The sequence below is a fragment of the Stegostoma tigrinum genome, chromosome 5 (assembly GCF_030684315.1).
Source record: "Stegostoma tigrinum isolate sSteTig4 chromosome 5, sSteTig4.hap1, whole genome shotgun sequence".
Classification (NCBI taxonomy): Eukaryota; Metazoa; Chordata; class Chondrichthyes; order Orectolobiformes; family Stegostomatidae; genus Stegostoma; species Stegostoma tigrinum.
Window position 1 is genome coordinate 81,776,142 of NC_081358.1, and position 14,539 is coordinate 81,790,680.

Here is a 14,539-nt window from a genome sequence, read left to right on the forward strand (position 1 = left end):
TCCCTAATTGCCTAGAGGGCAGTTAAAAGGCAATCACATTGCTTTGGGTCTAGAGTCACATGTAGGCCAGACCAGGTAAGGACAGAAGTTTCCTTCCCTAAAGGACATTAGTGAACCAGATGGATTTTTCCAACAATCAACAATGGATTCATGGTCATCATTTGACTCTTAATTCCAGATATTTATTGAATTCAAATTCCACCATCTGCTGTGGCAGGACTTGAACCGAGGTCCCCAGAAAGTTATTTGGGTCTCTGGATTAATAGTCCAGCAATAATACCACTAGGCCATCCCCACTTCCCTTTCAATCAACTGCACGGACTTCGATTTGCTGCAAGCATACTTTGCACTGCTGGGCAAGGTCAATTTCATTCATAGGGAAAGAGGGAAAGTAACAGCGAGAGATATAAGTGAAAAAAAAATTAAAAGAGAGTGAGAGAAACAAAGGGATAGCATACCAAGGAGATACAATGAGGAAGAGATAAAGAGACCTGCAGTTCTTATTGACAACCTGCAATTCCATTGGGCCTTAAAGCTCTTGAGATGAACCAGAAGAACCATTATCTCCCAAGCCCTCAGAAAGTCCTCCTGCTAAAAAGTGTTAAGTGCTACAAGAGTAATACCAGTAAAACCCGTCCATTAGCCTGTCAGCCCTGAAACTCATCCCTAACTGATCCTTCTCCAATAAATAAAGTCCACAACAATAAGTGCAACACCTAAATGTAAAAACACCATGGCCTTACCAAACTACAGGGTTGCTCTCTCATTACACAGAGATTTTAACTTGAGAATCACCATACCTCAGGTAAAAGGAGAGGTTGAGAGGGCAAGTCCTTTCAGGGTAACGTCAATTGGAGCAGGAATTGAACACACACTGGGAGCAATACTCCATATTGCTAACCAGCTGTCTAGCTAACTGATACCCCAAATCCTAAATGAAAAATATATCAACATTACCAGCTCTGTAAAGGCAAGAGGTATGGAATTCTATGCAACAAAACTATTTGTGAGAAAAATGATTTGACCAATGAAGAAAATAAGTTGTTTCAGTAATTTATTTAGGCCATTTAAATAACTGTATATACAGTAATACAATGCCATCCGATCATATCAATTATCCCTTTGTTTTAGGACCCAACGTAGGCTTCACAAGTTGTTCAGTAAACTAATTTTTGATTTGAACTGGAAATGGGTGGAAGGATTTCTATCATCATTAATAATTAAATATATATCATTTAGACTTTGAAAACACTGATCGATTTAGTTAAACTCAAAGGAAAAATACTACATAACGATGAGTAAGCGGTGCATGGATTAATTTTTGATAAATGCAGGGCTTTGCAACATGGCCATTTCACATATCTAAGGAACTGGTATATTTGCTTACAGGAGATAATTGGTTAAAAGCAGGCAGCAGCAGTCATAGAAACAGGCGTTAAATGTGCTTTTGTATTGTTAAGTAAGCAACAAGCAAAAATTGTAGCAAATGCAGAACAGAAAAGAGCTAGGTGATTTCACTTGTATGAATAAGATGGCAGTGTTTTATGAGATACATTACATAATGCTGGAGCAAGGCACGAAATCGATGATTCAGGTAAGCTTTGGAACATATGACTGTGAAGCAGGCTGATGTGAGATTTCGTATAGTGGATAATGGATAGTCTCAATGAGAAAAATATGCTTTCCATGTGATACAGGCAGAGTGCATGATCAGAACATCGAGTAAGGCATCATGGATGGTAAAGTGAAACAGATGGTACTGTGAAAACAGTGACTCATTAATTACTGAGAAAACTCTAAAAGCAATAAATACATTTCCAAAGATAAATGATTATTTTTCGTAATTAAACAAATACCATTTTGAAACAAGTAGATGAATTTTCAGGTTAAATGTAGTTCAAAAATATGTAAATAGATACTCAAAATTAAGTAAATGTATTTTTATAGGTAAATAAATGCACTTTCACAAATGACAGCTTCATATGACAACAATTTAAATGTTATTACCTACCTAAAGCAGCTTTGACTTCCAAAGCCTCAGACTCATGTGAGAATTGACTAAGCCCGGCTGCATTTACAGCCCTAACTCGAAACTTGTATAACTGTCCATTTTGTAGCCCATGACAAATAAATCTATAAGACAAAATACTTTGTTTACAACATCACTCAATTATATACCACGGTAGTTTTATATTTGTGCTCCAGTCAAAATTTTTGTATATATTATCTTGACTACAAGTATCAGGTATACAGGAAAAGTTTTAATTCAACAGAAAACTATACTACACAACAATGCTAAGTCTTCTTCCCATATTTCTGCCACAATGAAATGAGATCTGAAATTACACAATTAAGGTGAAATAGAACTACTCAATGGTTTAATAAGAGGGATTACCAACTCTGATGGAATGCAGTCCTGAAAGTCTGATCATGTAACATTGACTCATGTACCAATATTATCGTGCTGGAGTAAGCATCTTGTGTTATGCCTTCTTATTTAGATATGCCTTGCATGTTTAGGATGTGGAGATGCTGCTGTTGCACTGGGGTGGACAAAGTCAGAAGTCACAAGATACTAGGTTATAGTTCAATAGGTTTATTTAAAATCACAAGCTTTTAGAGTGCTGGTTCTTCATCAAGTGTATTTCACCATGTCACTGGCATGAATATCCCATGCCATTTCGTGATATTCATAAGTTCTCCTTCCTGACACATGGGGCTGAATTTTTTTCCCATTTGCAGTTAAAATGTGATAGTGAATGAGTTACATTGTGCACAGCCTGCCATGACCCCATGGTGAATTTTCTCACACAATCTTCAGCTTTATACATCATAATTGCTGTTGAGTGTCATATGTCATACAAGGTGCATTGAGGACTCTGGGTTTGTACTCAATGGAGTTTAGAAAGGGAGGGGGGGGTATCTCATTGAATGGCACAGAATACTGAGAGGCCTGGATAGAGTGGACTTGGAGAAGATGATACCAGCAGTAGGAGAGGTACAAGGGCACAGCCTCAGAGAGAAGGCAGGACCCTTTAGAACTGAGATGAGGAGGACGTTCTTCAGCTAGCTGGTGGTAAATCTGTGGAAGTCATTGCCGCAGAAGCCTATGGAGGCCAAATCATTGTGTGTCTTCAAGGCAGAGATAGATATGTTTTAGATTAGTAAGGGGATCAAGCATTACAGGGAGAAGGCAGAAGAATAGAGTTGGGAAACATATCAGCCATGATCAAACGGCAGAGTGGACTTGATGAGCTGAAAGGCTTATTTCTGCTTCTACATCTTCTAGTCTTAGGAAGTGAGTTTATCAGGGAAATCACATGGCAAATTGCTCACCACTGCTGGGACATTCCAGCTTACATACCTCTCATACTGTTTTTTTTAATGTCAAGCTGCAGACTACTTCAGGTACTGCAAGCCAGGAAATATTTCTCAAACTGTGTTACTTCACCCTGAAGTTTGAAAATGTCGAAGAGTAAAAGCAAGCTGGCTTCCTGCATCCAGGACAAGGATCAAGAGGTGCTGGTAGATGGAAAGCTGACTGTTCACTGCCAAAGATGGCCAGGCCACCAGAAATAGCCAGCCTGGGCCTGGACCTGGACAGTATTTTCAGTGCTGAGTCCGAGTGAAGTAGGAAGCCCAGAGCCTAGAGCCAATATTTGTCCATGCTCTCGAAAAACATGTGCCACCAAGGTCTCTCACTGCTACATCACACTCACAGGGCCACCACTCACTAACTCTGCCACTGCACATGCATCTCATCAAGGCTCAAAGGCTACAGATACATCATCAGTATCACTAACTCTCACCTAATTCATCCTTCTAAACTACTCATGGTTTCTGATCTCCTCATCCTTCACTGGGGACACCTCACCAACTCATCTGCTCCTGCATCACCATTAACCATTCTTGCACTCATCTTCATTGTACTCAATCCATCTCAATCACATTGTGAGAAAATCTTGCTTTTAACTGGACAGAGAAGGCCAAGACTGGTGGAGGGATGCCAGACAACAAACTACTCCCTCCCCAGAGGAGAAAATACTAGATTTGACAGGAGAAGAGCACAGCAGCTCAAGTGTGGTTGGGCAGACAAGGCAACTGGCTCTGTGCTACACTGTACTCCCATTGCCACCCGTGCTAATTCATTCTTAACCTGGATAAGATTTTATCTGACTTCTAAAACTAATCCCTTCTCATTTCTTACGCAGACACCCAGGGAACCTCAGCTAAGAAGCCAGTGCGCACTGACCCTCAGGCCCACTTCCACCTCAGAGGAGGAGGCCTGAACAACTGAGCAGTGGGCAGTCACACCAAGGATCTCACATGCCAACGCATTTACGACCATTTTCTCTTGAAAGTATACAAAGAAAGGGAAAGTTTTCTAGATTACTTTCTGTTCAAATTATTCTACCAGTTTTCACTTGAAAAAGATGGCAATTAACAGAAAAACTGAAAAATCCTGCCAATGGAAAAAAAAATTATGTTTCCTTTCCCTAAAGCCACTGGTCATGTCATTTATGTGAAGGACTTATGTACTGTCCCACTCTTATTAATGGAGGCTTCAAAACAGCCAGAGATCAGTGTTGTACTGCTTGGCCCTGCCAATATGTTTTCATTTTCTCTTGATTAGATGAACATATTTCACCTTTCCACCTGAGGGCTTGTGATTCCCTGTCCTTGCAAAATAGAAGGAAATTTAATGAAATAAAATGAAAAATCTCGAGCAAACATGATGCCTTGTGCAGAACCAGCAACACTGTTCGCAGTTATTCCAGGCCTTTTCGCCATTTATGACATGGCATATCCCGTATGTTGAAGTCTTCAGATATGAAGAGCAGTAGAGAAAGAATACATATATAAACGACAAAACATAACTCCTTCTCAAATATGTCTTGTCGCTTTTTCTGCTTTTAGTTCATATACATGTACCAAGTGGATTTTGTGATATCTGCATCCCTAGGGTTCTGCTGCCAGATGTAAAGTGCAACAAGACTATTTCAGTGCCGATGGACAAATTCTGTATCGGTCTCTTCATACACACCCATTTTCTCTCATGCAATCAGTTTGAATCTGCCTTATTCTTTCCTCTGCTTCATTTATGTAAGACTCTCTAATAGCCTTCAGCACTACCTTTTGCCTTTCACTGGTTTGTTGTTGCATGGTTCCCATTTTCCAGATCCACTGATGCTTGCTTCAATGTAGTACCCAACTAATTCCTTTGCATCTTTTGACTCTTCCCAAGTGACAACTACAGAAGTGTCTGTGTTTCTTGAAGGCACAACATGACTTGGAGCTTTTGGAACATCTGAAAGACAAAAGACAAAAATTTAGCAAGTACTGAAATAAACATGGCTATTTTGACTGTTCTAGAGGCTGTATGAGAGACCATTGTTTGACAATAATTGTGAGCTGTAGGTTTTTTTTGCATTTAGTTTAAAAGGAATACCCTAGAATAAACAAAAAAACTTTGAAGCTTCATCCTTCAGAATTTGTAGAGAAAGTGTAAGCTTTCTTGTCTCTCAGATCCAATGTAATCTGTTTCTTGAGGAGTTTGACACGACATGCGTAATATTGAGCAGCAACAGTAAAAAGAAGAGTGACTAAGATTTATGCTGTACACTTAAGAAGATAAATCATAGGGACTGATAATTAATAAGGTGCAAGCTGCTAATTCAACCCTGATCTGTATTTTGTACAAATACTGTGCAGGGAATGGTTACATCCTGGTAAACAATTATTATAAGGTAACATAGGAAAGCAGGCATGACAAGTGGGTGTATGGTCATGTCTAATTCATACTTACCAAGTTTGTCTGTGACTTCAGTAAATTCTGTTGGCTCAGAAGGCTCACCAATGCCAGCAGAATTAGCAGAACGGACGCGGAAACGATACGATTTACCCTCAACCAGATCAAACAATGCAAATCGTGGAGACTTCACAGGGATCTCTGGGTTAACCCTTTGCCAGTCCTCGGTGCCTGCAACACACTAATCCACACAAGCAAGAAAAGGGCTAATGAGCATTTAAAAAATTAATGAATAAGGCTATAGTTAAATAGCTACTGGAAGGCAGAGTAGGCAGTTGATGGCTCACTTAGGTTTGAATGTTCCCTGTAAGCACTGACACTGGTGAATCTGCTGGGATCAGACTCATTTATATATTGCTAGGAAACTCAGTGATAATTGTACTGTGGCTGGGTTGGTTGCTTTAGCTAGGTAGGTAGGAAGAGGAATGATGGTTCATTCTGCTTGTAGAAGGACAAAATAGATATGTCATAATGATTACATCATGTACAAGTGACACAATGATTTAGATACACGTAACAGCATATTATTCATCTGTAAACCACTGTCGAAGGCATTATCAATATTTCAGAGACGCCTTGTGGTGCTAAATAAAAGCTGTAGTAAGATGTTCAAATAGGAGGAGTATATACTTGTCTATTATTAGTTCTATCTACGTAAAATGGCGGGGGTGGGGTGTTGAAGGTTGTCTTGGAGTGGATATTACACTAGTTTCCTTTGTGTTAAAATCCACTGTAAAACCATTTTAGGAAGGATGGTAATCTAATGCATCAAGTACACAGAGAAGAACATTGATGAATATCCACAGTTATATCTAAGTTCAGCATTCTGTAAAGCTTGGCTGGAATTTTCTTTAATGGCTTAACTCCTGGTAATAATGGCTTATCACCAGGCATAGGCTGATATTTAACAGCATAATTTTACACATGCATTTGAAAACGACTTGGGAATTGTGTTATGTACTTCCACATGCATCTTGAGGTATTTACCTTTTCAACATAATACATGATTCCTTCATGGCCACGTTGACCAGGAGGCTTCCAGCTGAGGACCACATAATTCCTTGTGGCCTCAGTCACAGCAACTTCTGTAGGTTGTCCAGGCACTACACCCTCTGTTGAGAGATAAGGGGACAGCAACTCTTTACTTCAAAAGTGGAAAACACTCAAGAATTTCTTTTCTTGATTATTATTTTGAGAAAGTCAATGATGCTGCTTGGCTCAAAATTCCTGCAAACATCCATGGCCTAAATAGACCTGCTCAAATACAATTGAACTTCACCACACTGATCTTCCGCCTGTCACTTGCTTGTACTCCTGATGCTTGTCAATTTGCTGAGCTCAATGTACTTACATATGAAAAACAAATACCAGACCCATTTACAGTGTAAGTGGGCTGCCCAGGTTGGAGTGGAGACTGGGGAAATCTTTGCTGAAGAAGACTAGGAAAATGCTGCTGTGTTGTACGGTATGAAGATTTTTAAAAGATTAAATGAACATGTAAATTTTTACAATTTCTATTTTCACCTAGGTTATTAATCAAGAGCAATCAAGTGCTTTGTCAAAGTGGGCCTTCAAAACATCCTTTACTCTTTCTTCATATTACCAGTTTCAGGAACACTTCTTTAGGTCTAATGAAAAGTAATGTAGGCCACTTTGATAATTACAACCTTCCCTGGGACTTTAATCTCAGTTGACATATCCTAGCCCAAATTCAGCAAGCTTGATCAAGAGCTTGCTTGGTGCCCATTTGGCACCAGTAAGTTGTCAGTATAAGATAAATGAAATCCAGGACTTCCAACTGTTCTGGATTCTTTCTTATGAGATAGGGCATTTGGCTTACTCCATCAGTCACCTGCCAAAAATTAAAATCTCCCTAAACTATAACTGCTAACACCCATCTTCACAAGTTTACTGATACAAGAACAAAATGGAAAATACATGGTTACAGAGAAAAATATTTTGATTGATTCCAAATCATTGCAGGTTGAGTGTGATCTCAGCAGATTAATACACTTAGAAAAAGATGCATTCTTTACCTGTTGGTTCTTCTTCTGTTACAATAATTTGTCCTGTCCATGGGGCTAATGGGATTCCTGATAATTAAATAATACAAAAAGATGAAATATTGTTTTCAATAAGCCTTGAAATCAATTTAATTTTTTTGTATTGTGTCAGAAAAGGTAGGAGGGAGGAGTTCAACATACCCCAAAAAATGGACACAATTAACAGAATTCTTTAAAAAAAAATCTATTATGTGCATTTTTCAACAACAGGCCATATTTTTGAGAGGGTAACTGATATGGTGGCTTAGAGAAATAAGGTTGATGTGGTGTACATATACTTTCAGAAATTCTTTGCCTAGATTATCCACTGGTGACTATTGGAGAAAGTTAAAGAAGGAGGAATTCAAGAAAAAGAAGGAGAGTAGATTAAAAACTGTTCAGAAGGTATTAAATAATGAGTTTACAACAGCTAATTTAGGGTTTATTTTAATTTATCCAAGCAGGTATTAGCAGAGATGGTGACTTGGATATCAAATTCCGTTGCAGGACCGATCAATGAATTGACTTCATCCTCCATAAAATAGAAATTAGCCCGACTCAGTGAAACTTTCCTTACACTGGGAAGTTTCACATTATGGAGAAAATGGGCCATTCTTTCCCACCAAGAATAAAATCAACCCTAGTCAAAGCCACCTTACGCTTTTCTGTACCTTGACTGTCCTTGTGCAACTTAATAATAGATCAAACGGCACTGATAGGCTCCTTGTGTACAATTATTTTGAAATTTTAGACAACATGCCAGATATATTACCAACATCACTCTGCACCAGACACCAGACTGCATGATGCATCCTTCTTTGCTTCTTCTTCTTCTTTCATTAAGGGAGATTTACCCTCAGCCGAATTCATCAGATTTGGGATCTTATTCGCATTGGAGATTAAATCTACATGCCACTGTTGGTCATCAGATCTTGTCACTCCAATATATTAGGCTACTAAATCGCAGAGGATTCCCTCAATTCTGGTGAGCTTTACTTTCCCTTTCTATCACATTGTATGTGACCCAGGTCAATTGTGAGTAGCAAACATTGGATTTACTATTTTGATCCATTGTGTTGAATGTTAAGAGTTTGTCAAACATGAGTTATTTAAGGAGCCACTCTTTAAAGACTTCCTCCCTAAGAGTAAGCATTAACTGAAGAAAAAGGCATACCCTTCAACCGTGCTCTATCAGAAGGATCCAAGGCTGCAACAGGTTCAGATACACGGGATGGCCTGCTAATTCCAACATTATTGACAGCACGCACGCGGAAGATGTAGGAACGACCTTCCACCAACCCAGTGACAGGAAAGCGGGCAAACTTCACTGGGGTATCATTACACTGAACCCAATGATTGGTTCCTACTTCACATCTGTAGGAAAAGGGATGAGTTGTTTGTTTGAACAAATATAAAAAGTGGAGCAAGTTAGTTACCATTCTTACAATTACAAAATACTTTTACATGCAGTGTGCTTAAGTCATTCTACATATAATTTTTTTAGTGCTGCTTGGAGATTTCCACCTATTTGTTTTTCTTTCCTTTTACCTAAGTCTTTGGTCTTTTACCCAAGAGAACGCTTTCATTTGGAACATAAGAAAATAAAGAGCAATTCTACAAAGGTCTACTATTGGGCAAAGTGTGTTTAGTGCGAGTGAGAATTGGAAATTGGGACATCATTGTCATAAAGCCCAGACACAAGTGACAAATGAGTGCAACATGTAAGTTTGCTGATAATACAAAATTAGTTGGGTTAGTAAGTTTTGAGTTGGGGGAAGGCTAGAAAGAAATATAGACACATTAAATGAATGAGCAAGAACATGGCAGATAGAAAAGTTTCCTTCGCTTTTGAGATGAAAACAGAATATTTTCTAAGTAGTGCGTGACTGAGAATTTTGGTATTCAATGGGACCTGGATGTCCTCATGCATGAATCACAGAAAGTTAACAGGCAAGTACAGCGCATGATTAGAAAAGCAAATGGTAAGTTTGACTTTATCAGAAAGGAATTTGAGAATAAGAATTAAAGTCTTGATACAATTATACAGAGCTTTGGTGCAACTGTACCTAGAGTATTGTGCATAGTTATGGTCTCTCTACCAAAGGAAGAATATATAAGACTTCAATAGATGAAGCAACAAAGATTCACTAGGTGGATTCATGTGAAGATAAGGTTGTCATTTGAGAAGAGACTAAGCCAGAACTCCTTGAAATTAGAAGAATGAGAGGCAATCTTAATAAAAACTATTAAACTCTGAAGAGGCTAAATGGAGTAAGAGCTGAGGGATTGTCTCCAAGGCTTGGGAATATAGTCTAGAAGTTACAGAGTGACATTTTCGATTGAGACAAGAAGACATTTCTTTGCTCAAAGTGTGCTCTATCCCAGAGGACAGTCAATACCCAATTATTGAATGAATTCAATTTAGCAATCTACATATATTTTGATCCTGAGTGAACTAAGGGATATGGAGATTGTGCAAAACGGTGAATTGAGGGGACAGATCAGCTTTAGTTGCATTGACTGGCATCACAGGCTGAAGAACCAACGAGCCAATTCCTGATTTTATTTCTTGTAATCTACGCTCTTAAAAGGGAGCAACAGGAGAGAAGAGACAGAGGGAATGACAAAATGGCTAAGTTCTCTGATTTTCCGTGATCAATGGCATGAAAGAACAACTAAAATATGAATAAAGTTAAATATTTACTGTGTTTCTCTGTTCATCATTGGATTAAGTAATTTAATATATAAAAACATGCTGTTACACTTTACACACTCCATTTGCTGTGATCGGTACTTTCCTGGAGCCCACAATGTTCAAATGTAAGGAAAAAAGCTATTTTATTAGGATATTGGGGGGGATGCTGATATTCAGTATTCAGGCAACTTTACTCTGATATGAATCAAAGACTTCAGAAGAGGAGGAAAGAAACTAACAAAAACAATTCTGCCTTTGCAAAATTAGTGTAATTCAGTAAGAACCTAAAATGAATGGAATAAAAAAAATGAAAAACAGTGAGTGACCACTCACCTGTCAACAAAATAACCAAGAATGGAGCTTCCACCATCAATTGCTGGTTGTTTCCAGGTTACAATGACATAATCTTTATTGGCATCTAAACAATAAACATCCAGAGGAGCTCCTGGGGCACCTGCAACCTCTGCGTCAGCATCTGAAAATGAGACACAGCTTTCTAATTACACTGGCTTCCTTAGTAGATCATTTCCCACCAAACAATGTATTCTCTGACTCCTGTCAGGGTCAGCGGCAACGTAGCAAGAAAACCTAAGCCACTTCAAGTAAAATAGGCTTAACAGATCAGCAAAATAAAATGGAGGACACAACACTGCCTAACTCAAGGCAGAATCACAGCTGGCATATCACAGTGCAAGGAGTTGATAACCAGTTTTATCTGACAGCAAGGCATTTCTCTTGCAAAGACAATAGCACTAACAGGAGAACAGAGACAACAAAATGTGAGGCTGGTTGAACACAGCAGGCCAAGCAGCATCTCAGGAGCACAAAAGCTGACGTTTCGGGCCTAGAGCCTTCATCAGAGAGGGGGATGGGTTGAGGGTTCTGGAATAAGTAGGGAGAGAGGGGGAGGCGGACCGAAGATGGAGAGAAAAGAAGATAGGTGGAGAGAGTATAGGTGGGGAGGTAGGGAGGAGATAGGTCAGTCCAGGGAAGACGGACAGGTCAAGGAGGTGGGATGAGGTTAGTAGGTAGCTGGGAGTGCGGCTTGGGGTGGGAGGAAGGGATGGGTGAGAGGAAGAACAGGTTAGGGAGGCAGAGACAGGTTGGACTGGTTTTGGGATGCAGTGGGTGGAGGGGAAGAGCTGGGCTGGTTGTGTGGTGCAGTAGGGGGAGGGGACGAACTGGGCTGGTTTAGGGATGCAGTTGGGGAAGGGGAGATTTTGAAACTGGTGAAGTCCACATTGATACCATTAGGCTGCAGGGTTCCCAGGCGGAATATGAGTTGCTGTTCCTGCAACCTTCGGGTGGCATCATTGTGGCACTGCAAACTACTGCACCTCCCAGTCGCAAACCATTTCCACTCCCCCTCCCATTCTTTAGATGACATGTCCATCATGGGCCTCCAGCACTGCCACAACGATACCTAATGATATCAATGTGGACTTCACCAGTTTCAAAATCTCCCCTTCCCCAACTGCATCCCTAAACCAGCCCAGTTCGTCCCCTCCCCCCACTGCACCACACAACCAGCCCAGCTCTTCCCCTCCACCCACTGCATCCCAAAACCAGTCCAACCTGTCTCTGCCTCCCTAACCTGTTCTTCCTCTCACCCATCCCTTCCTCCCACCCCAAGCTGCACCCCCATCAACCTACTAACTTCATCCCACCTCCTTGACCTGTCCGTCTTCCCTGGACTGACCTATCCCCTCCCTACCTCCCCACCTATCTTCTTTTATCTCCATCTTCGGTCCGCCTCCCCCTTCTCCCTATTTATTCCAGAACCCTCTCCCCATCCCCCTCTCTGATGAAGGGTCTAGGCCCGAAACGTCAGCTTTTGTGCTCCTGAGATGCTGCTTGGCCTGCTGTGTTCATCCAGCCTCACACTTTGTTGTCTTGGATTCTCCAGCATCTGCAGTTCCCATTATCTCTAGCACTAACAGGAGAATGTGTTTATCAGATAATGAAGCCTGTTGAATGGTTAAACATACACTTTCTTACTAGAAGGACATTAGCTAGGGCCACTTCCCTGACCTTGGTTTGTTTGTTGCAACCTTTGTAGTGTCAGAGGCGTAACAATTACTCGCAGCGCTCCTACTTAAATGGTACGGTCACTTGACAGAAAACAGGTTCTCATTATTCAGTAATTCCTATCGCCAAATGCATAATACCTACAGCAGGGAAGCTGGCTTGTCGATACTGTTCAGTTTCTCAATTGACGTATAGTCTGTTGTGTTCAGTTGTGCACATACCTCTGACAAACACGTATGCGCTATGAAGTTCATAGCCAGATTTTGTCAACACACGAATAGTGTACAATCCCTCATCCTCCTTATTTAGGTGATTAAAAGTCAACGTAGCAGTTTCACCGCTCCAGTGCATCTCAACCCACTTAGATGGCTGTAACTGAACTCCTGGTAAGGAAAATGGATAAGTGTAGAAATGTAAGTGTGGGGCAAGTATTGAGATTAAGACAAACAGAATATAATCACTAGAGGTTTTAAAATTATTGCATTTGTATGCATACTTGGCATTCTTTGTAAATGTCATTTTTTTTTGTCACAACTTATGACAACTAAACATAATTACTTAGGTTGATGTGATTAAGAACAGTTAAAGCAACAAACTGCCTGAAAAAAATACTGGACAGTTTAAGCAGCCTGCATCAAAATATAACATTCAGGGCTTAGGAATTGTGCTAAACTGTGGCAATATCAACAAAATGAGGCCACCTATTTCAGACATTAAAAGGAAAGAACAGAGCAAATTGTGAAAAACTACAAGCATTGGAGACTTAAACAACAGTCATCCATCCAGGATAAAGCAGCCCACTTGATTGGCACTGAAACCACAACCTTCCACTCCCGCTTTCACTGACAGTAGCGTGTGCTGTTCACAAGATACACTGCAGAAATTTATGTAATATCCTTGGGCAACACCTTCCAAACTTACGGCCAATACCATCTAGAAGGACAAAGGCAGCAGATACATGGGAACACCACCCCCTGCAAGTTCCCTTCCAAGTCAGTGACCATCCTGGCTTGGAAATATATGGCTGTTCCTTTATTATCACTGGGTCAAAGTCCTGGAATCCAACCCTAACAGCATTGTGGGTCAAACTACAGCACATTGACTGCAGTGGTTTAAGAAGGGAGCTCACCACGACCTTCACAAAGACAAGTAGAGAAGTGCAATAAATGCTGGCCCAGCCAACAACACCTGTGCCATGAGTGAATATTTTTTTAAAAATGGCATGGAAGCCCAAGGATACAGAAATCAATTAGCCACCCATAGACTGCGTGCCATCTCAGTAAAATGGTTTGAGCCAATATAACACAAATATTAACCTTTTGAGAACCACTATGTTGTACAACAAAGCAAGTGAGAGAAAGTAAATGATGAAAGTGCTCTAATCATTTGATCAAAATTTATTAACAATTTTTTCCAGTTCTGTGGAAAGTTCTAGACCCTAAAATGTTAACTATTTCTCATTCTGTGGTTGCTGTCGGACCTGATGAATATCTCAGAGTCATATATAACACATTTGGATTATCTGTCCATAGTGGCTCCCCATCACAGAAATCCAGACAGTCCCATTCCTCCATCCTGTACTGTAATCCTGAAAGTTTGTTTTCCTTGAGTCATCAACCAATTTTTATTTTTAACATTGATTGTTTTCACTACTATCACACTTTTGGACAGTGAATTCCAGGTCATCACCATTCTCTTCACGATTTCCTCCTGCATGGCCTGCCCAAAACCTTAAATCTGTATCCCCTAGACCTTGTGGAGTCAGCTAATGGAAACAGTTTTTCCTTGTCTATCTTATTCAAACCTGTATTATTCTTGAACATTTCAATCAATTTGCTCGTCAGTCTTCTCAGTGACATAAAAGTGAACAATCCCAGCTTCATCAACCTAATTCTGTGAATAAATTCTCCTATACCCAAAAAATTCTGATAAATTTATTCTGGACCCTCTTAAGAACCCTCACAT

The 14,539-nt window shown here is 40.1% G+C and overlaps 1 protein-coding gene across 6 annotated transcripts in view; it reads right to left on the reverse strand.

The window, feature by feature from the left end:
- myom1b (myomesin 1b) overlaps positions 1-14,539 on the reverse strand; it is a 163,020-nt gene that overhangs the window by 106,762 nt on the left and 41,719 nt on the right. For all 6 annotated transcript variants that reach the window (XM_048529114.2, XM_048529117.2, XM_048529112.2 and 3 more), the window contains 8 exons: positions 12,796-12,957; positions 10,880-11,021; positions 9,026-9,225; positions 7,846-7,902; positions 6,797-6,921; positions 5,807-5,990; positions 5,134-5,308; positions 2,012-2,133 (listed from right to left, as the gene is read on the reverse strand). In XM_048529114.2, the coding sequence (XP_048385071.1) occupies positions 2,012-2,133; positions 5,134-5,308; positions 5,807-5,990; positions 6,797-6,921; positions 7,846-7,902; positions 9,026-9,225; positions 10,880-11,021; positions 12,796-12,957 (1,167 nt within the window). The remainder of the gene's footprint in view (positions 1-2,011; positions 2,134-5,133; positions 5,309-5,806; positions 5,991-6,796; positions 6,922-7,845; positions 7,903-9,025; positions 9,226-10,879; positions 11,022-12,795; positions 12,958-14,539) is intronic.